Source organism: Anas platyrhynchos, chromosome 12 (assembly GCF_047663525.1).
Source record: "Anas platyrhynchos isolate ZD024472 breed Pekin duck chromosome 12, IASCAAS_PekinDuck_T2T, whole genome shotgun sequence".
Classification (NCBI taxonomy): Eukaryota; Metazoa; Chordata; class Aves; order Anseriformes; family Anatidae; genus Anas; species Anas platyrhynchos.
This window is the reverse complement of record NC_092598.1, coordinates 17,403,940-17,427,731: the sequence shown is the minus strand read 5'-3', so window position 1 is coordinate 17,427,731 and position 23,792 is coordinate 17,403,940. Positions and strand designations below refer to the sequence as shown.

The window sequence follows — 23,792 nt, the reverse complement described above, 5'->3', positions numbered from 1 at the left end:
AAGAAAGCCCCCTTGCCGTTTTCCTTTATTTTAATAATTATTTGCACCACTCCTCTTTGTGCATCTTTCACACTGGAGCACACTGAACGGACCAGCAGGCGTGAATGAGAAAATGAAGGAAACAATCTCCTGTGAAGTCAAGTGAGCAAAGTAAGCTGACTGGAAATACTGAGATTTTCTTTCTGCTTTAATGCCTTTCAGGTGTTTGTGGAAGAGTAGGTAAAACTTTTCCAAGTAAATGTGAATTTTAAGATGCTGCTGTCCTTTTTCGTAGCTGCATGCGGCTACTCACTCCTGTTCTTCAAGTCATCTGCATTCAGCTGGCGTCTGTCCTCCCCTCTCCCAAATGGGTCAGGTCCTCATGGAAAACATTAAAGATTATATACATATTGTAAAGGATTTCAGCTGGTCTTTCCATTTAAGTAAGATGTTATAAGTGATAGCAAATGAGTACAAAACCTTGCCACAAAGATGGAGTTAAGTTAGTTTAAAAGAAGAAAGTCGGGCAGGATGGTAACCTGGTAAGGCTCTTAAAACTCCAGGCTGTGTCACTTGCTAGTCGCTTCCCAGACTGGAATATTTGGTGTGGTCCTTGATGATGGCACCTTGAGCTTCCCTTTCAGCTTTCTCACGGTCTTTGTGGGAAGAGAAACGCAGCCATTGATGCCAAGTGATGCCACTTTTGTTGAATCGGTTTGTGCCAGCTGTGGAGCTGTTTTCTATGCCACTGGCAGTGGTCTCTGCTAGCGTAGACTGCAGAAGAGTAATAGATTAAGTCATGCTTGTTAATGGAAATAGTGGACTAAGGGAAAAAAAAGAGTGAGGAAGAGAGAGTCCCACAGGTATTAGCTCCTGCAGTGCTTCAGAAACCTGGGGTTGGCTTTGTCTCTGCAAGATGGTGTTTCAGGCTGAGGAACTGCCTCGGTGCTCTGTGAGATTTGTGCATTTGTTCTTCCATCAGTGTTTCTTGAGAGGGAACTTCACTTTTAGTGGCATCAGTCTTTTTTTCTTTAAGATTCGGTTCTCCTTGCGATATAAAACCAAACACGTCCCCAAACTAGAAAACCTTGAAGTAATGAGAAATAGATGTAAAAAGCTCTTCTAAGGTCTTTGGATGTCTCTGGGCATCACTCTGCCCAGTTCAGGAGACAAAACACAGCCGTGGCCCAAGATGTAGAGCACTGCATGCCCAGGATGTGAGAGTCACTTCAAAACAAGGCATCACGCTGCATCATGGCAGACTGAAGTTGTTTTTTTCCCCTCCCTGTAGCACGGTTGCTGTGTGTCAGCAGAAGTCCTCTTTGAGGAGGAAACACGCATCTGAAAGATTGCTGTCCAGACTTCTGGAGTTCACAGGGACACAGCTGAAAATGCATTGATGGTATCTTTGACAGTTAAAAAGAAGCAAAAATTGGGTAAAAAGTTGAAGAATGTTAATTGTTTTTGAATTATCTGCTTAAGATTGTAATGGAATTTAGTTTCAGAGAGCAGTTAGCACTGCTGGGCACCTACTGCTGAGGTGCACTGGAAAGGTCTTGTGCCCTGGTTGTCTACAGCTGAGGTTTTTTCTTTGACAAATTCCAGAAAAAAAGGTGGCTTAGGCTGTTGAACGTAGATTTTCAGTATTTATCAGCAGCAGGAGAGTCTAGCAGTGTTATGGAAAAGCTGGATGTGTCATGTCCTCTACAGTTAATGTTTGGGTATAGAAAGCAGAAGCATGGTGTAAAGAGTATTGTTAGGATGCAGAATTCTAAGTTTTTATTCAAACATTTGGAAAAGACAAAGCATCCACCAGCTTTAGGAGAAGCCTCAGGTTGTAGTCCTGTTAGTTTTGAAGGTAAAGCCTCAGCCGTGGTGTTGCTGCTGTGCTTGGGGTCTTGCTGGGGAAACTTCACCTCTTGTAGCCAGTAGCTGCCCTAAGTAAGAGTTACCAAGTTTTTGCTGTGGTGGTTTTGTTTGTTTGTTTGTCTTTTAAATACCATTTGTTACTTTTTTCTTCCTAAAGGACAATGATTTTCCTGTGACAAAACAGTCAAAGAGGGGCCCAGCTGAAGCTAAAAAGAGGCCACAGGGATTATTCTACATAATGCCTTTTGCAATTATTTTTTTTTTTCCCCACATTGTTCTGGTGTATGTGAGACAGAAGGAACGTGGAATTAACCCACATTGGGATACGGTATTTGAAAGTTGTAGGAAACATGGGCAAAACGTGCAGCCTCCTCAGAAGGCTCTGGTTCAGCCCCATGCTGCACTGCGGCAGCTCGCGGTCTGCAGCTGGTGAACAGTCCTCCTAATCCGAAAGCATTGGGGCATTTGGGGGAAGCCTGGAACCCAGATCTCCTATCTGGAGAATTTACAGAATATTTGAGACTTCTGATTCCATGCTTTTAGTAGCGTTTTCTACTTCTGTGTTGTCCCATCTCTTCTCCTGACTTTTCCCTCTGGCCCCAGTCCAGCACTGTGGGGATCTCCAAATTCATAGAATAAATTGGAGTTACCCGAGCAGCTCTGCTGAAGCTTCCTGACACCCCAAAAAGCAGTGAATGAACTCAGGGTTATGGTATTTTATTTGCAAATCTACAAGGCTTGAGGACGCCTTCCTCATTATTCTCTAGAGGAAATGAGCCATCCCCAAACAATGAGGCAGGAGATAATAAGGAGGCATTTTACCAAGAACCACATTTATCCCAAACAAATCTGATACAAGATTTTGCTTCTGGTTTTCCTAAGCTGTTTACCAGTGCATTTTAGGGGATAATTATTCTGGAGAGAACGTGTGCATGGGGATAGCAGCAGCTAAGTGGGGAAGCTATTGAGCTGCTACCAGGAAACTTTTTATGCAGCTGAAAGTGGATGCAAAGTGTGGTGCTTGGAAATGAGCAGCAGTGAAGAACCACTAACGCTGCACGGAGTGCTGTGCTGTTATGGTTTGTGTTTGAATGGTTCAGAAGAGAACCTTGCGTCGCTGCTGCTGCAGAAGTTGAGCTGACTGGCTCCGAGGCTTTCATACATGGTTTCTCTCTGCCATCTAACCCTCTGAAAAATATAAGTAAACACACCTACTTGTCTAAAACCCTTTTCGTTTTGTTGATTAGATGAGAAATCCCCACTCCTGCAGCTGCCCTTCTTTCCCCTATAAAAATCCACTCCCATTGTTTCTTGTTTTGTGGGGAGCCTCCCATTCACTGGTAGGAACTTTATCCTGACTTCTGCCCATTTATTGAAGTGGCAGATTTTTAGGAGCTTGTGTGTGAGGGGAAGGAGGAATGCAGCACTGCTGTTGTGTTTTCATTTGTTTTGATTTTACGTCCATCCCAACGGAGAGCAGAGCACCACTGAGAGGTGCTGCCAGGTGTGGCTTCCTACTGCTTTCTAATTCTGTGATCACAGAGAGCTCGATTCTGCAGTCCTTGCACAGACAAGTCTCCCACTGATTTCAATGGGGAATTTGCCTGCATCAGGGATAAAAGAGCGGGCCCCAAGTTGTGTGCAATGATGCAATCTGATCCTCCTGCTGTGGAAATTGATGTAATCGCATTCTCGCCCTCCCCCCTTTCGCAACCCTTCTCTCTACCAACCCTGGTGGCTCCTGGGGGGCTTCTCACCAAACGGGAAGGATGCAGCTGTGTGCCGAAGCGGCAGGGGAGGGGAGGAGACCTGCTCGAGAAATTTATGAGGGGTTGCCTCCGAGATGCAACCCTAGAAAACGGCTAAGAGCACGGACCTGCCCGCGCTGAAAAATCCCATCACCTGCTTTTGCTAAGTGAGCAAACGCTGCTTCTGTGCAGTTGTGACATACGTGACATGGCCTCGTGCGTGTGTTGTAAGGCTGAGCTCACGGTGCTGTGAATTGCATGATCTCATCGCTGCCTGTGCTCATTCAGTGCAGAGGGACAGGGTGAGCTTTTTTTAGGGCTCTCTGTATTGTTGCTGGTGACAGTGTGTTTTCAGCAGTGCCTTTGTGCCCTGGCACAGCACAGGTTGCTTGGGAATACCGGACCTCGAGAATGCTGCGCTTTGTTGCTGGGCGAAGCAGGCGACCTCTCTGCTGCTTCCCTCTGCTTTGCCATTTATGTGGGCTTTGGTTGTAGTTTTTTTTCCCTTTGGGAATTCTAGGCTCAGCTGAATTTGTTCTGTGTTTTGCGGAAGAAAGAGCTTGTTAAAGAATTCCCTGATGACTTTGAAGTGAACTATTTATTTTCTCTCAAGGGTTATTCAGTGTAGCCATTTGCCCCCTCTTCTCTGTTTTTTCACCCCAGTGTTTCCTGAGCTACAAGCATTCTTGGAATATATTAGTTGTAATGAGTTATGTGGGCATCAAAAGTTTTCTTTGAAACTATATGGCATCAACATCTGTTAGCTCTTAGAGAACAGAGCCGCAGACAAAGGGGCTGGTGGGGGGAGGGAGGAAAAAGATATTAAATTCTGGAGTATGAAGTCTCCGTCTCAAAGACTCAGGGGGAGGGGAAAGGGAAATCTGCTAAACTCCGCGGCTTTGATGTGGTGCTCTGGCCATGGGATTCCTTTTAGGGGAATGTGCGTGGCAGCCGGTCCCGCACGGCCGCCGGCCAGCCCAGGGCCCTGTCTGGCTGCCCCGGTGCTCCCGGCCTGCTGCGAAGCCCTCGGTGCTGCGGCACCATTTAACCAATGCAGCGTGCTCGGCGTTCAGCTGTTGGGCTGGGGAGTCAAAATTCCTAAAAATAAAGGTAACTTGTAAGTTTAAAAGGAAAAAAAATAAAGTTTAGAAGGGAACTTTTTATTTGCTTGTAATCCTCCTGACCCTGTGGGTCAACATGCAACTGTTTGTCTAAATCAGGTTTTCAAATGGTGTGTGTCTGTGGTTTTTTATTGCCTGTAATTAAAAAGCATGTGTCTGTTTCTGTGCGCGCAGCATCAATCAGCATTCAGGCATGATCACCGATGCTGCACTGCTTACAGGAATGTGTGGGGATGGGCTCTGCTTTCTCTTTTATCTTTGTCTGTAGAGTCTCTCAGTTGTTTGTCCTACGTGCCAGGGAGCAGAGGAGAAGAGTAAAAGAAACCTCTGTGTCTGTCTTCTGCTCTTTTTGGCTCTGTTTTTAGCCATAATGCTGGTGGCATTGTGCTACGCTGTGACTTCCTGGCCCATTAAAACCTTGACCTGTTATAAAATGATTAGTTGACATACCTGGGCTTTGGGGACAAAGAGGTGGTTTAAGAAGGAATGTGAACCATCTGTTTTGCCAGCACCTCCTGTTGACAGATTTATGGATCAACATTAGCATATGTGTCCAGGGTCACACACCTGTGCTTCCTAACAAGGTAATATTATTTAGCAGGGTATGTTTTCATCCTGAGGATTCGGAGCTCTCTGCAAAGGTGGGCATCAAGAATTCTGTTTTACAGTTGAAAAATGAAGGCACAGAGAGATTTAAGTGACTTACCCTACACCACACAGTGAGTCTGTGGTGGAGCAGTTATTGAATCCAGGTTTCCTCCAGCTGCATAAATATACGTCATCCATTAGCAGGAAAGGACTTAAAGCCATAAACATAATAGAGGAGCATTGATTATCATTCTAGGGGAGCTTTAAGCCCTTGTACTGTATGAAAACCTGTGCCATACAGGAAGATAGAGGCTATCATCACCAGAAAGTTTCAAAATGCTGTATGTTAAATCTGGAATGGTCACTGAAGCCAGTAGAAAGAGTCTCCTTGATTTCAGTGACCACATCTTAAATGAGCAAGTTATTTTGTAGTCGAGCTCTATAGCCATGTTCTGCATGCTTGTTTCTCCACATGTGCCTGGGTAAAATCACCTCGCTGCACTTACGTCTGTTTGTTAAAGAGTTTCTTGGTAACTAAATCTATCATGAAAGGGAGTTGAACAGAAAACCAGATTTATTATACAGCTACGCCCATCTGTCTGCTATGATGAAGAAGCCCAAAATAAGCAATTTGGAGGAGTTACTTTGCTTCCCAGGCTGGAAGTTAGATGAAGATTTGTCTTTTCTCATTCATGTCCTCAGACTTGTTCATCAGTATAATCTACATTGAAGAAGAGATCTTGGGGGAAATGGGACAGTTGATTTTGCAATCAGGAAATAGGTTAGAGGACAGCTAGAAGAACAAAGTAAAGTGAGTTCATTTTTCCTTCCGAAGTAGCTTCAACGTGAATTTAAATTTTGCAGAAAGCAGTCATTTCTTGTTTCAGTTATTCATCTCAAATAAAAAGATCTTTTAGCTGGAGATGGTTGGACCCTTCATCTGGAAAGTAACTGCTGAATCCATAGGTCTATTCGTACAGTTGCTTTCAATTATATAACCTGTTATTTGACAGAAGTCCTTGAAAAACTGTCTCTTACCCTGTCACCTTGAAAAGAAGCCATAATAGTTCTAGAATTCCTATAATCATGTTAATGGAAGAAGTCACTTTGCAACAGCTAGCAGGAGTCTCTAAAACACCATGAAATCCAGGGTTAAAACATCATAGGAACAGTAATCTTCTGTCCTGAAACTGGAACAACCTAAACCAAACTGCCCCCTCAGTGGGTCATCTCGCTAACTACAAGGTTTAATGCACACTGGATAATTTTATCTGTTGGCACTTTTACTTGTAGTTGGCAAAAATAAATAAAATAAAAAAAATCCACGTTATTTTAAGATATTGTTGGGTTTTATTTCTCCCATGGATTTTTTTTTTTCCATCTAGTATTCAGTATATATACTCACTAGCACATCTTCAACAGAGCACAGGAATCTTACAATTCACGTTAAGTGGTTGGTAGCTGTTGTTGAACACACATCACAGTGGCTGGCCGCTAAAAGAGGATGCCCACTTGCCACTGTGACAGAGACAGAAAAGCCACCTGCAAAGAGCATGTTTCAGCATTGCTGCTACCTGATCTTCATAGGCTAGAAAGCAAATGTGTCAGAAGAATGAAGAAAGGGTATGTGTTTTGTCCTGATGGAAAGCTGGTCCAGGCATTGGGTTGGGACAAAAGAGATTTTGCCTGCATGTTGCAAACAGCCTGGAGCAAAAAACACCATATTTATATTTACTTTTTTCATCAGGTGTCCTTCATAAAGGCTCTTGCATAAGTGTCCTGCTGCTCTGTCCTTTTGCTTCCTCATCAGCCTCATATTCCTACAGATGGGGTATCCTTAAAAGTGTGTGGTAACTACTGCTCGTACCCATCTGAGGGTCTGCAACATGATATAAAGGTATTGGGGATATTTTTTTGCCTCGTAAGCTTGTAATAGTCCATGTTCCTTTGTGACTGGAGATTAGAGGTTCTTTTGGTCATCCTGTTTTTATCTTCACAGTATTTTGCTAGTAACTGGAACTGCTCTACAGTCACCTTCTGTGAGGTGAGACTGTGGGGGCTCCAATTCTGGCAAATTGGTGGGTTTAGATGCTGTGATTTCAAACACTGTTACTGTGTTATTATGGTTGGGAGTTGCTGCTTTACTGCTGTAGTTTTTTGACTGGTGTCTTAGTGTGAGCTTTGTGCTAAGGTACGAAAAGGTGAATTTCAGTAGCTGATGTGCTATACTCATTGCAGTCTGCCGTCTCTGCTAGGAAGACAGTAAGACAGTAACTTGAGACATAGAGGCCATATTGGCAGATAAGGAACTAAAATCCTAAACCACAGCAGCTTAACACGCTCAAGATCATCTATCAGAGGTCTTAGAGGAGAAAACAGTTTTTCTAACAACTCTACCTGCTGTGATTGTATTATAAAGAAATTTTATCTGAGAGAAGCCTCCATGCTTGGTGGAGGAAGAAAAATCCAGCGGTAATGGATCACAGAGCACCAGGTTCTTATTTCAGAGAAAGAAAGCATCGTGAAAGTTGAGCTTGCTGCTTCTGCTTAAAAACCTGCATTATTGCAGTTGCTATGTGTATTTTAATGTTGGTCTAGGTTGAAGTCACCTTGACTCTCCAAGTGTGAGCTGCTTTACATTTTCTTTATAGGAATTTGAATCCTAGTGAATTGTCCTTACTATTAAATTATCTGGAATGACAAACAGGAGAAGAAAAAAAAAAAAGATAGGGAAGAAAGCAGTTCACAGTTGCAAAGGTAAAATTGGTCTTAAGTGCAAAGGTAAAATATGTCTTAAGTTCAACATTGGACTTAAACCAAGGCATAAATGTGTATTGCTCTATTGTGTTTTCTATATGGTATGTGCTTTAATTCTTCATTACATTTGCCTCGTTTTGATTTTCATTATGATGAGGCTTGGAATATGTGCTTTACCTGTGTAAGGCCCTATGTATATAGGTTACTTTATGAACAGGGAAGGAATCTCTCGCCTTACACAGCTTCCAACTTTATTACGGAAGCATATGGTATATTTGAAAAGGCTTAAGAGGGGGATGTTTAAACATTTTTGGAAGAGGATGGTAATATCAAGGCTTCAAATGAGAGCCAAATGCATACAGAAAATGTTTTCCAAAACACTTTGTGCTTTGCCTGTGACTAGAGTTATTGCAGAAATTTATGTGTACAAACTTCCATTTTATGCATATTTGACTGCATGAGCTTCTGTGTGTGAAAGCTGCTTACCTAGGGACATGTCATCTCCAAATATGTCTGACTACAAGTGGTTTAAAATTTATTACCTTTAATTTTACAGTTTTAAGGCTAAGTATGAAACTATATTTGGAACAAGTGATGATCATCTTGGATATCTGAATATCTGTTTTTTACTAATATTACTCTAAAATATACTTTTTCTTTTTTCTTTTTTTTTTTTTTTTTAAAGGTGTGAATATGTTTTTAGTAGTGAATGCTAGGCTTGAGCTGACCATAGTTATATATGGTTATGTTTCTGGTCCATGGGAAATTTCACATATCCACGGGGGGAACTAGGTTCCTCCCATCCCTTGTTTTTCAAAAGAAATCTCTTACCTCTCTTCGTCTGGACAAGATTGAACAAACAGACACAAACCACAACACTTTTCTTGGGTTTGGGTGGGTTTCCCAAAGCATCCTTGAGAGAGTGGGTTTTCCAAATATGCTAAGGATTTGCTATATGAGAATCAGACTTCATTTTGGAAACCTGGCATTTTCCAAAGGTGAGACTGGAGTGCTCAGAATTGCCACTTTACAGCTGACAAAGCCTTCAGTTGTTTGGGTGAAAGACCAAAGGGCATCCTCATTCTCTTGAACCTCTATTTCTTGGGATCATTTTTAGTCTACGTCAAGAATGGAAGTTTGTGTATAGGATACATGGCATTCTCACTGGCAGCTGCTTTAAAACCACTGTCAAATCTACTCCCACAAGAGTTACCACATGTCTTATCCCTTGCAGTCCTGTTGTGAAACATGTTTCTTCAACTTTGCTCTCTCAAAAAGTACTGGAACTTTATTGCATCAATATCTGAATAAAGAGAGAACAAAATACATTTCCTTCAGAATGGCAAAAGTTGAGAGGAAAGTTTTCTTGGTTGACAATTTGTCATTTTACATGTGTTTTACTTGGGAAAAGTGGTGAATATGATACTTCGATAAGAATTTCACTAAAGCAGAAAGTGTGTGTGTTCCTTGCCAAAAATGTTGAAAATTGAAAATTGAGTATCTTAAGGTTAAATCAAAGGATTTTAATGAGATGTTTGAAGAAGGAGAGGTAAAGTGACTTGTTTCTACTGGAAAAAAGCAACACCCCCTTTTTGAAAAATGTTGATTAACACTGTATTGGCTGTGCTGTAATATAGGGAGTAGGGGCTTCCAAATTTAAAAATGTGCTTGCTGTGATGATAACCTACCTAAATCAAAGGTTACCCTTAAATATACCTAATAATTCTATGGATGAAGTTGTCTCTACTTACAGTAAGAGCAAAACTGTGTTAAGCACCACATTAGAGCAAACATGTCTGCTAAAATTCATGTTATTTTCACTCTGTGGCTTGGGCCTTTATGTGGTAGGTATCTTGGAGAGTGGCATGAAAAGGTAGAGCCAGGATGGAAAGAAATTGTCACAGTGGTGACAAAGATAAAGAAACCAGTGGGCATGGGGGCTGGGAGATGTGAACACAAATACAAGTGTGCAGAGCCTGGAAGGTGAAGACAAGGAGCTTGACCTCAATGTGGAAGCAGAAGGGCATCAAGGCAGTGAAGGGCTACAGTGAGTGATACCGGCACGTTGCTGGAACAGTGGGTGAGGGTTTGGGTGGCAGCTGTTTCAGAGAGCTGCTGAAAAGCAAGTCAATAGCTGGAAGCCCCGGAGTGAGTCCTGGCCTCAAGTCCCAGAGACTTGTTTCAATAAGAAAACTGCACAGGGCAGTCAGGGCTGAGGTTGGGGTTAAAAAAATAAATTTCCCGGTGAGTTAGAATTCATTGGAGTCTGATTGCACAGCAAAGGTGGGACGCGAGTGATGAGTGCCTGACTTGTAACCAGCTGAATAGAAGCCCTGGGGTGTGGGAGCTTTTCAAGATTGCTTTTCTTCCTCGTGTACGCGTATGCTCAGCAGCCTTTCTGAGGGAGTTGAGCTGCTTAACTCTGCTCCCCACCCTCTTTGGTCTGAGCCGTGTACAGCAGCACCTATCCGAATGGGGCACGTGGGACACCAGGTCCGCTCCATGCAGGCTGGGCAGGCAGCTGTTCGTAGTTTTGAAGCAGATGTTTGAGTCTGAATTTTAGATGTTTGGGGTGATTTGTGTTAGTGGCTTACGCAGGCCAACTTATTTGTCTGGGAAACTCCTGGTGAGGTACAGACACCTACTCTCAATGGGTTCCAGTTTAGGAGCCTACAGAAGTGGCATGCTGGAATAATCCTTCTACATAAATGTTTCTTCTCTTTCTTCTTTCAAGTGCTCGCTGACCTCACTTATATAGTATTTCACAGGGTACATCTGGTTTTGGTTGTTTCATGACTCAGTGTTCCAGTTTGAAAATGCAGTGTTGTGATTTAAAACATCGTGTCAGGACAGTGATGTACAACTACCTATGACCTAAATGTTGTTGCTTTTGCTCTCCCCGGCACCACTCCTGCCGCGGGACGTGCTCCTGCAGCTGTGCAGCGTGCAGGGAGGCCCTTGCTGCGGAGCCACCACCAATGTTTTTGTCCCCTTGAGCCCATGTTTCCTTTGTGCACAGACATTTCTCCCTAGGGTCAGCTACTCCTACCTGGCTGTAGCCCTCTCTTCCCAGTAGAATTTCTTGAGCTCCAGGTTATGCTTTACGCGCTTGCCCGGTGCTCTTGCTCCGGTCTGTTTTCTGAGTTAGACTAGCTGGGGGTAGGTGTGCTATTTTGTTCACATTAAGGCGGTTTTTACAGGTGACTGGGAGAATACTCCTCCTGCAGAACCAGCTGCAATCAAAATTGTTTTCTCTGATACTGGCTTAGCTTCTGTACTTGTTGAGTATGAGCTTGCGTAAACTACCCAAAACCCTTTTGTCAAGCAGGTACATTTTGGTAGTTATCCAGGTTGTGATGTGTCTTAGAAACTCTCTTGGTTCCTTTTTTTTTCTTTTTTTTTCCTATAAAAGAAGAGTCATTGATGATCAATGATACCGTTTCTCCCTCTTTTTTTTTTTTTTTTTCCTTCCTGTAAAATCTTAAGAGTTGCTCACCCCTTTCTCAGATACACACCTGTCTCTCAAAGACAGCACATGTCACAATCTTACTCTCACTGAGCACATTTGAATGGGAGCTGAGGAATTCCACTTAAATATGTCACCAAAACGTTCAAATGATACCCTATCAGTTTCAGGATGGTTGTCAATTTATGCCATTTAACAGCAATATTACGGTACATCATAAAAACACTTTCTAGAACATGGTGATTTATAATAATATGGTTTAAGGGGAAAATGCTTATTAGAAATTTCCTTGCATTAAGTTACTACTTCAACTTAAATAACTAGGAGCTAGAAAAGGAGTGAAACTAGACTAGAATATAAAATATATTTACTTAAGAACCATGTAATGATTAACAATGAGAAACTAAAGCAGCTGGTTTGTAGAATATCAATGCTTCGCTCTGCTGGCCTATGCTTCCCTCCTTTCCATTGAGTTACATGATGGTACGTTTTACATCAAGAAATGTATGCTAAATTTTAAGTGACATCTTTTGAAAAATCATTAAAAAAAATAATGACTTGTGGTTTTGGAGAGGCTGAGATTAACGACTATTTCAAGGGCAACATTTGTTACCCGGACACACTGCTTGCTTTCTTAAAATATTAAGAGATGAAGGCTACCAACTAGATAGTATTCTCCTCAGAGGAACGTCACAATTAAGCTCATACCTACTCACTGCATAGTCACTGGTCAGAAAATCAGAAATGCTTTTCCAAGAGGGCAGAAAGGGGAAGGAGCAAGAATTTTGATTTCAGTAAAAAGCAGCTATTAAATATTTGGCACTGTGGGACAGAGCTGAAGGGCCGTATATGCCATGTAGTCACTTCTAGGTACCTCATTATCTGTGAGAGCAGCCAGGTGTGCTCTCAGCTTCCTGGAAAATGATGACATGGGGGAATTTTATCAAATGAAAGTATACCAACTTTTGCAAGGCCCTGGAAAGGCCATCTTCCTGCAGAAATATGATAAGTTATGCCAACAATTCATGGCTTCTTTTTGTTCACTATGTCCGTTTCTTCCGTATATTAAAGTCAGGGTTTGATATTAATCAGCACTTGTTCAAAAGGGGGCTTTTCTGCTGGAACAAGAACTCAAAGAAACAAAGTTTTTGTGATTTGGAAAGCTAAATCCAGACTGACAGCTTTTATAGCAGCATTGTGCTGTGCAAAATCCCAGCATTTTGGATCAGGCTGACAGCATTTCTCAGTGCCTTTTGGCCCAAGAGTTCCAGCTTTCTATCAGGGTATCTGCTCATGAAGAGAACAATGTTCTCAGGATCTCTGGGCTAGCTAACCAGTAGTATTTGTGGAATCTGATTTTTAAAATGCCGCTGCAGAAATTGATACTGAAGAATTCCTGAGATATGCTTTTGTGGCTTAGTTACTTTCTGATAACTAATCTCAAAGAATAACATTTAGGCATGTGGAAGTTAGAAAAGAACCTCTGTCAGCTTCTTTGGGAAAAAGAGATGAACTGTATTCATCATGATAAAACTGTTAAAAAATAAAGCAAATGAGTACAACCAGATATTCATTTTCACAGGTTTTTCTCTTATTTTTACCTCAAGCAAAAAGCTTCCTACTGTCTACTTGCAGCCCCAGGTTAATGCTGAGAATGCTGGCTTTGTATTCATGATATATTTTTGCAGGTGAAGTTAAAATGGCTACGAATGGTAGCACTTCAACTTTTTAGGACCATATCCTTTTTTCTTACCGTAAATATTTATCAGTATCAGTGTGTGTGGAAATCTAAGGAATGTGACTATAATGTAAGATCGGTGACATTAAGGCAATGTGTGGAGTGATCGGAATTAATGGAAGAAGGCAAAATGTGAGGTTAGTTGTGGTTGCTTATGGTTTAACTGGGGCAGAGGGATGGAGCTGGAAAGATCTGTTGCTAGTAGGAGACTAAAAATGCTCTTCAGGCTCTTTATAAGTGGGATTAGCTCCAAATGGTACTGATGCCCTTTATTACTACTTCAGCACCATTAGAGAACTTTTTTGGGGGGCTGAGATAAGATCATCTGCATATCTATGGCCTCTGCTTCTGTGTTGCTCCAAACATACTGGGGCTGACAAAATTTCATTAATTTCAGGACTGAAGGATCAGGCATCTCTTCAGAGTCTGGTATCTGCTTTTCTTGGGTGACCTCTGGCATATGAAAGTTTTCTGTTTGTTGGTGGAACCAAGTGATAACATTCCTCTGTGGGTAGTGAAGGGCTTATTTCTCCTTTATCGTTTCCGTTCACAGTTTTTTTATCTAGCTTGATTGACAGAATGTTGAAATGCTAAATATTATAATCTATTTTGTAAAAAGGATTTGATTATGAACGCTTTTTTCTATTGCCCAGTACAATCTGTTCATCTCCATTAAATTTTTGTTCTAAAGTATGTCCAGAGCATTCTAAAATAGCGTCAGATGCATTAACTACCACCAATAAAGTGATTAACTTCTTTCCTGGAAAACAGCTTTTGTGCTCCTGTTAATGTTTTTATTTAATCCTGATGATTGATATCTATCTATCTATCTATCTATCTATCTATCTATCTATCTTCTTAATGCCTTAATATTTCATATATAGTATATTTGTCATTAACTTTTATTCTCTCTCTCTTTTTAACAGGATTTATCTGGGGAAGGCTACAGAGACACTATTGGTGATGAGCACTTTCATCTAGAAGGTATTTAAGGAACAAAATTTCTTGGTTAATGTTAAGGGATATTGGAATAAGTCAGTGAGCAAATCGATATAGGAATGTATACATGACAGTGCAGCTCTTGATATGCTGGTGTGTCATTTGCCTGGCAGAACTGATAAGATAGGATTAGGGTATTATTTCTGTATCTCCTATGACCATGATCCTAGAATCAAAAAAATCATCCCATTGTACCGCAGAACCCAAATGTATTCATTAAGTGGCTCAAACCTTTTGTCCAGCTACTTCCATTGGCAGTGGAAGCAGTGGTAAATAGTGCTGTCTCCAGTAGAAGCAGTCAATCACTGGAAATGTTAGCACTGGGTTTTGTGCTATGTCACACACCCTCCTGTGATACGCAAGCCAGACTTGGAAAGTCCTGCATTAATTTCTAAAAGATTGAAGACTTCTAAACAATATATTTCACTTGAATATGAATGGAATCATCATTGCTTTCTATAATTTCTTCTTTCCATGGTTCATCTACTCTCTTCCTCTGTGCTGAGGCCTCTCTTGCAATGGAGATGGGATCACTGTTGTGGGCAGGGCCTTCTGGGACCTTCAATAAGGACCCCGTATTATGCATGCCAGAGGACATAGTCAAGGCCCCTTGATCTTCAGCTGTGCAAGTGGGGATTGATGAATGGATAAAACTAATTTGGGTACATTGTCGGTCATTCTTTTCAACAAATAAGGAAATGAGTCTTCAGAAACTCTTTGGGAAACTCTCTAGCATAACAAGTAGTTGTACGGGCTGTGTGCTAGATTTATGTTACAGGCTAGTGGAAACAATATGCCTAACTCATTTAGAGCAACAAACCATGTCAAGCATTACTTGGAAAGTGCTGTCTTTTATATAATCCAGTCATTTGTGCCTGGTGGTGGAGACTAAAAGATGACAAGGGTTGTAACAAAACTCACACCAACTTTATATTGGTTTTCTTTTTAAATTTTTTAGACCATAAATGCCTCAAGTAGAGGGGGACAGACGTAGTGCTTGGAGAGATCAGGAAGACTCTGTGTGCATATTTTTTAGCAGCAGCAGATTGTTCAGTGCTTCAGGGAAGACTTTGCTGTACTGAGTATGCTTACAAAGTCAGAGTGTTAGGCAGGGTTCTCTCCTTTTGTGTACTGGCAAAATCCAATTGTGAATTTAAGTTCAAATCATGGCAGTGGTGTAGGTTTTTTCATTGATAACCTTGTACTCATTGGTTGCTTATATATAAGTGAAATTGTGTGTGTTGGTGGGAAGGTGGTTACCACAAATGCCTTTCTAATACCTAAAAATATGATGTCTGTAACTCTGACTTTATTTTTTTTATTTTACTATTTTTATTATATACTAACTAAGCTAATAACACCTTCTCCATCTTTTCTTCTTTGAGCAGTCAGCCTGCGTCATTAGTTGCTTCTTGCTTTCTTCTAGTAAATGTAAATGAGTATTTCTTGGAACATCTTTAATATAATGGATTCTGCTATCAAATTTCATTCAAGGACTGCCAATTGATTTGTAGCACAGAAATCTCAAACAATTGTTCTACCATTGCTGAATCTGTTATCAGTGATCAAAAAAGGCTGCAGAATAGCAGCACTTTTGATGTAATAGTGGTGTAATCTCATTCTCTGGGACCTGCTGAGACTGAGCTGAAAAAGCCCAAAGAGCTGCTGGAAGAAAACTCATTTTAAGCATGAGCCATTGCAAAAATGACTTTTCACATTGAACAGAAAAATGGGTTTCAGTGAAGTGAGTGAATTGTGCCTGCATCACCTGCATTGCAGCCACAGTACTTAGCATCAGTAAGTGTTTGTATGCATGTGCTTAGAATATGTTGTGCACACCAGATGAAACCCAGATGTGACTTCAGAATGTGAATTTTGAGGTGCAGTCAGGATAATGGGATAGACCATGGAGGACTCTTCATGTTAAGAATGTCTGTCTTCAAATTCCTTACCTGTAAAGTATGCTAACAGACTGTTTCTTGGGGCTTGTGTTTCTATCACATCTGCTTTACAAAAAAGGTTCCCTAGTACATGGCAGTAACATAGGAGTTCAATTTGAGCAGGTGCTAGTAGGCTACTGTTAAAAGCAACAACATGAAATAATTGCCACAACGGAGTCAGTTTGTTATAAGTGTTTCAGTATTAACTTCACAGTTTTCCCTTCCCCTCATAATAGGGTATAACTGTAGTAAAGCGAGGTTTTAAATTTTCAATATTATACTTAGCACAGGATATTAAATGCGAGTATGGTAAATAATTTCATTTTTCTGTGTCTCGATTCTTCCTTTTAATTGCCTCTAATTATCTCTTAATTAGTTGTGAAGAACTGTCTTGCATAGGTATTGTAGATTCTGTTTGCTAATATTTTCTAACTATTGAGCAGCTGTGCTGTTTTTATTAGACTTACTCTTAGGTTTTCCAGCTAAATGGCAAGGACAGTTTTACATTATTACTCCTGATCTGTCTTGCTTCTTATGAAGTAGCTGGGTAGTGAAGATGAGTTAGATAGCAGCAGGTGGTCCTTTCTCTGCGTGCTGCCACTGGGGAAGAACTGTTTTGTAGCATCTGCCCAGCTGGGAGGCAGGTAACTGTTCCCACCCTGCGCTCAAGCAAACACTGCTTGGTCCTCATCCCTGCTGCTCTCCTATCTCCAGGCTGCGCTTTCCATGCCAGGCAGCCGTAGCCACTTCCCAGAATGACCTCTTGAATTGAAAAGCTGCTTCTGCTTAGTAGATGATACTGAAAGCTTGTGTTGAAGTACGATGCTTTTGCCCTTTTTGTGTAACTTTGTACTTAATACTGGTGTAATATTCTTGAATGATAGTGTTAGTATAAAATTCTGATATTGGCAAAATTTGCATCCTAGTGAATCTGCAACATGATCTGAGACTTTTGTTAGTGTACAGTTTTAATTCTGTGTGGCTAAAATGCAAGATGACCTCTCTCACCACTCTCAGAACTCTTCTCTGGATAGAAATGCTTAGTGTGAAAATGCAGTTAATATTCTAGAAAGGATATTAATCTTTCCATCTAAAATAATTTTGTCTTTATTTTGTTACCTTGCATGCTTTACATACGTATGGGTGTAACACGTATTTGTTTCATGTGTATGCACTTATGCATCAGCCAGAAGCTTTGGTTACTGGTTTCAGAGACCAGGAGCTGTGACACACTGAGAAATGGTTAATTGGGCTGAGCTGACATGGGACATGAGTGACAATAAAGACTTGAACACACCTCTACCAAGTACCAGGCAAGCATCTAATTACTGGCCTATGTTATACCTTCATGAATACACAGTATGGATGGAAAAAAATAGGGAAAAAAAAATCTTGAATTAGAAGTATTATAGCATTAATTACTTGGAATGATTTAGGTCTTACCTTTCCTCAAAGCTGCCCCCGTCTATTTCCCAATTACAAAATTGTTCTCCTCTCCTCTCATGGTACTTTGACCTACAATGCTTAGTTTAATGTTTTGGTTTTGTGTTGTGTTTTTTTTTTTTCTTTCTTTTTTTTTTTTTTTTTTTTTTTAATCAGGAAAATGCTTGATGGAAAAAAAGAAACATTACTAAGATTTGGGGGAAAAAAAAAAAGGAAAAGGAGAAGAAAAAAGCACAGCAGGTGCCACAGTTCCTTTGGGTTAGGGAAGAGTTATAGCCTTCACACTCAGAGACCTTATTGGAGAATAAATCTGAGCTCTTCATAAGGCTCTCACTGAAAAGACAAAGTGGCAATAAGAGAAATAATTGAATTCCTTATTTTGTTTTACATAGCCAAGTTCATTACCTTTTTTTTTCTCCTCTTTTTTTTTCATCTCTTAGCCGTCTGAGCAGTACAGATAAAAAGAACTCTCTTTGCTGGATTTAACTTCTGTGTTGTTATGTAAAGCTTGATCAAATCCTTTCGTCTTAACAGACTTAACTGGCCAACAGCAAAAGGCTCGGGATTCTGGGATTAAGATTGTATTTGGTAAGAGGACTGGTGCATTAGTGCATTCTTTTGAACTATAGAAAGAACAAAGTAAACATCAAAAGCATTAAGCCATGAGAGCGGATTGTTGACTCAATGTTGCTGCATGACAAGAGGTTAGAACTCAATAGTGGCGACTCTGTTTACTGAGTGCTGTGCAGAAAGAAACAGTTTGACCAGTATTGTCTATTATATTCAGCACCTGCCTTTGATTTTGCTGCTGGGCAAGTCACTGTAATTGGCAATTTTTAGATTTTTCTTATATTGCTGCTCATTCTCCTTGATAGAAAAGAAACCAATGGAAACCTTAGTCTGCTATTATTTTACAGTTTTACTTTGTTGCCCTTCTTTCTCTATCACTAGTAATTCAAAACGAATTCAATCAAATATAATTTTAATAGTGGGATCATTTGTAGCTTGTATTCCAAGTTCAGCAGTGCTTTCCTTCTTTGTTTCAGAGACTTCCAGTTGCCAAACTTGGAGTACATGTGATGTGTAGTCTGCCATGGCTATGTATGTACTTCTCATGCTCAAACATATAAATTTTCTTGTCCAGCAGTGTCTGCACAGGAAGCATGAACTTCATCACTCTTCATATCTAGGATAAAAGAGCGTGAACTTTCCCTTCCTTGTAACTAGTTAGAATAGTAGTTTGGCAGAACCGAATTGACTGGAGATGATTCTGGAAGTAGTCAAAAAACTAGCACAGAGATTGGAAGATGTTTTTTCCATTTTATCTCATCAGGGAAGACAAAATGGCAGGCAGGAATTGAATGTGGCATCAAATAGCAAATTGCTCTTCTGTCATGGAATTGCACAGGTGGCTCAGAAAGGTACCTGCTACTGGTGTGTTCAGCCATGCCATCCAAGTTGTCTCTTTTCTCTTCAAGGTACAAACAAGGTTTTTAATCAGTCGTTCAAGACACCCATTCTTGTGTTTTGTTTTGTTTCTAGAACGATTTTCACCTATTTTCCTCTTAATTTGGGGGAAATTATCACAGCTAATGTGTGTAGACCAGGCGAGTTTTCTTATTTGACCATTCCATGTCTTTATGAAGTGAACTGCAATTTCCCGTCTATTTACTTGAATGTTTAGAAACTTTTCAAGGTGGACTGATTTTACCTGCCTGTGACATCTAAACCTGTAGCAGGAAAATCTTGCTCTGACACAGACTGGTTGCAGTAAAGAGGCAATTTCCTACTTCTGGCAATACAAGTTCTCTAGAGTCCAATGGGAGATAGCTATCAGTCCACGTCAGCTGCTTTTTGGAGTTGAAGGTAAAGTCCTTAAGCTCACGAGACACCTAACTCATCACCCCAATTAGTTGTGTGATAATATGATTTCTCATGTCACTGTTCTGAAAAGGATGACTTAAGTGTTTCTACTAACTAGAAATCTTGCACCTCTGTGAGATCAATCTAGTCCTTTACCTGTCAGACAAGCTGCCTCTTCTGCTGATAGCAATCTGTGCCCTGTTTCGTTTGTCAGTCTAGCATGTGATGTCTTCATTATTATTCTCTTGACAGAAGACTGGAGATGATCCAAGCCTTCCTGGTGCCTTATGTGAACATGATATCCAAGGGTCCTGCTGAAAGCAGTGGCAGAACTTGACTTGAATCAATAAACCCATTTTTTGATATTTTTCCTAAACCAGACATCCAAACTACTGTCAGCCGTCCATGCCCTAGATAAAAAAACATTCCCTCTTCTGGTACCAGAAAGGACAAAATTATTCAGGTCATCTTTTTGCCCATAAATATTAGAGAGCCCTCCAGCAGAGTTCAAAGCACATGTTGTTGCTGAAAAAAATCTGTCTTGGATATCTGTAAAAGAGCTACTTGGAGCACTTTTCACACATTTACAAGACATTACAGAATTTCTAAACTCTCAAGTGAGACATGCTGTATTTAGCAAAGCAGAATAATAATTAATTATATTCTTAGTATTACAAAGTGTTTCTCAAAATGTGTTACTAGTATGTCCAGTCAGTCTTTCATCCATCTCTTCTCTCTCTGACCGGCACCCGGGGAATCTGTGGCCAAGCAGATACAGATATGACTGTTTCTAAAAGTGGTAATTGGTAGACTGCCTGTTGGGTTATCAACTCAGAGGAAGGGTGGCAAGGTATGGTACTTGGGCCCAAATTGTTTATAAGTTCATCAGCAAAGGAAAACTTAATTTAACTAGTCTTAGCTAACTTTCTGAAATGTGTATCATGAAAATTCTATGTGCATGCAAGACACTTTTTACTGTGCTTTGTTAGTCTGTTGTTAGTAATGCCTTCATATTGCTAACTATTGAAATAGTCTTTGTTAGCAACACCTTCATGTAGTCTGTTAGGCTGGGGTCTGAATGTGTAACAAAAAGCAATTTTGTCAAACTCCACGTACCTTTCTAGTTAATGTCTTCAGTTATAATGGTTATTCATGCCTTGGAAAATAAATGAAATAATTTCCTATATATTATTTGCATGAAACATCAGCATATTTATAGAAAACACATAGATCACATCTTGCAAAGAGGCAAAGTTGCTTTATCTGAGCACTTTTGTTATTACTCACCTAGTACTATTGATATAGGCTTTCCTTTTTCTGTCGTTTCTTAAACCAAACACCAATTCATCACAGATACTGCAAACAGGGCAAATAATTCTACCGTAAAAGCGCTTTTGTGGTCAGCCTGTGGTGGCTCTATGTGAATTCTGCATTTTAATGACTTGTTGCTAATCCTTTGCACTTACTATAGCTTTGCTGTACATGAGTATATGCTACGTGATCACCTCAGACTGGTGATCATCTGCTTGCTGGCTGTACTTTTTTCAGCTGCCAAGAGGTTTCTGCTGTACCCTTTCCTCAAAACAAAGTAAAATGACACTAATAAATACCTTCAGCTTGAGGCTGCCCCACTGGCATCAGCCACCAGTGTCTGACACGCAGCTCGTCCCTGCCTAGGCTGGAAGCTGATAAGCTGCTTACCGTGAGTTGGAAGGAGTACCAAGGAACATGGGGTGGGGGGGAAGGAGCAGTGGAAAGTGCCAAAAGAAAACTGCTTAGTTTGGCAGGTGGAACAAAAGTCACCAAAGAACATGAGACTGGTAGGATTAGCAGAAGTTTTCCTGTGGTCATACACAGATCCAGGAAATTATAAAAGCAGGTAGGCTGTTTGCCATGAGTGGGAGGAAAATCTTATGGCATAAGGCACTTAGTTTCTTTTTTTTTTTTTTTTTTTTTTTTTAAATTGTACAAGTGTTTCTTAACATTAGCTGTTCCAGTTGGGGGGGGGGGGTTGGTATTTGGATCAGAAGCTTTTACTTCTAGAGCTGCCGTTTCAAGTACAGCCAGGTCAGTAGTGATGAAAGACTGTTGCCATCCAATGGCTGTCTGTAGCCTGTGCACAATGAGTCAGTGGTCTCCAGGTGTTCCCAAATGGACCTTTACGGTGTGTCACAGCTCCCATCCATGCTGGCAAGCAGACCACAGATCGGCAGTAAAAGGTGGGCTGTTCTGCCACCTCGCAGGGCCAGCCTTCCCCCTTGCAGCCAGCTGCTGCCATGCGGAGGGGACGTGCTCTGCTGCCCGTGCTGGGCTTGTTCCCTGTGCATAGGGAATCGCTCTCTTTAGGTGGCAGCCCGCCAGCTCCTACTGGTGCTGCCTAATAGGTTTTGGTAGATGGTGCATTTTGTCTACAGTCTGAGGATTTTATTCTGGTCGTTAATCCCCTGTGTTAGCCTGGGAAGATCCCACCTGCTCTAAGTAATTGTTTCACATTGATCTCTATATTCAGATGGTTCCCAAGTGCTGGAAAGTTATTACTCCTGAACACATGCAAGTTCAAGGACACAGCAGAAGAGCTGAGAACAGAGCCTGCATTTCCTGCATCTGTGCCTGCTCCTCTGCCCCTTAGAGCGTTATGGAGAGAGGGTTTCATAGTACAGTACATAACAAAACTCCTAGCTTACAAGTGGTCTCTGTTCTTTGCGGTGGCTGAAGAAAGTCGAATGTTAATATTAATTTTGTATAAAGTATAGAAAATATTTCAGTAAAAAAAAAAAAAAAAAAAAAAAAAAACAAAAAAAAAACAAGATAACGAAAAGGGAAGTAAACAAGTACTTCAGAAGCAAAAAGTTGACATTTAGTGAACACCTTACACATGGAAAGCTTTTAGAATAACACTATATGCATGTTAGAGTATATGTAACAATATTAATTTTCCATAGTTTTTCCTTCTACCTAAGACTAGCATTTTTTTCTGCTTTCATAGAGAAGCTAATGCTGTTTTTGAGTTGTCATTAAAAAAGGATCAATTAACAATGAGAGTATTCACTCCTCCTCAGCTCCAGGGCAGTCATGAACTAGTTTGCTAGGAGGCAAAATGTCTCCTGGGGGTGTAGCTGTTGAAACCTAGGTCTAGATGTATCTCTGGTTGCTTCTCTTCATGGTGCATGTGAGAAGGAGGAGAATCAAAGGGCAAAGGCAACAGCTTAGGAGATCTCATCAAAGGGAGGAGTACTCTTCATTTGCCTTCCCCAGCCCAAAGGTGAGCACAGCATCCCTGTCAAGGCAGAGCTTTGGCAGCAGGCTGGTTGGTCGCACCAGTGTGTGAAGCCTGAGGGAAGTTACCCTGTAGCAGGATTGAGGCAGGGGCAAGAGATGGGTGCCAGTGATGTGAAGCTCGTGCTCTTCGCATGAGACTTGAAAGTGCTGGGCCTGAGCAATCAGAACTTGCCAAATCAGTCTGGGCTGTTGACATTTCGCTCAGGCTGTCAGCCTCGTGATTCAGAGGAGGAGTGTGCTCCTCCACATCCAAGTGAGCTGTTCCTCTCATTCAGGTTGGGTAGTGACGGTCCTGAACGCACTGCAATGAGGGCTGGTGCACAGCTCTGCACTGGCTGCCCTCTGCCTGAGTCACTCTGGCAAACCCATCTCGCCACCCCAGCTGGGGGTTACAGCTAGCTATGTCTGCATGTCCTGCTCCCCGGCCTCTGCAGCAGCGACTTATCCAGGAGGCAGGGCTCAGGTGCCGAGGCTGCCATCAGATACACCTTGGCAATCCGATGGGCTCCGCAGCGACTGTGGGAGACAGCTGATCTGGTGTGCATGGGGCAGGGGTAACACTACGATACTGTACGTGTGCAGCAGTACAAAAATGTTCTTGAACTTTGCCCCGGGACATCCACCACCAAGAACAAAGAATGAAATATGGGAACAAGTCAGTCAGGAGTTCGAAAACAATCTCTCTGGAAACATGATGAATACCAGTGGTTTCATTTATTCTACTTGAAGAACAAAGGTCCTTTTTTACTTTTAATTTCCCAGCAACAATTATTACCAGTTATTTTTCTTGTAGCTTTGACCACAGTTTGTGGAGGTTTTATTAAACATGTTTTTGAAAAGTGAGTCAAAATGCCATTCTTCTCTGACTCTCTCGTGACTCTCTCTTTTTTTACCCATGTGAAACTAGAGCATATTTCCAGGCAAAGATATGGGGCCAGATAATACTCTTATGCTGGTGTTCATGGAATTATTCCAGTTTTTGCTCTTGTAATTGAAATACAT

At 41.2% G+C, this 23,792-nt stretch overlaps 1 protein-coding gene across 3 annotated transcripts in view; it reads left to right on the top strand.

The window, feature by feature from the left end:
- Window positions 1-23,792, top strand: part of NKD1 (NKD inhibitor of WNT signaling pathway 1) — a 108,460-nt gene that overhangs the window by 53,872 nt on the left and 30,796 nt on the right. For all 3 annotated transcript variants that reach the window (XM_072043725.1, XM_013101431.5, XM_005021581.6), the window contains one exon: window positions 14,193-14,250. In XM_072043725.1, the coding sequence (XP_071899826.1) occupies window positions 14,193-14,250 (58 nt within the window). The remainder of the gene's footprint in view (window positions 1-14,192; window positions 14,251-23,792) is intronic.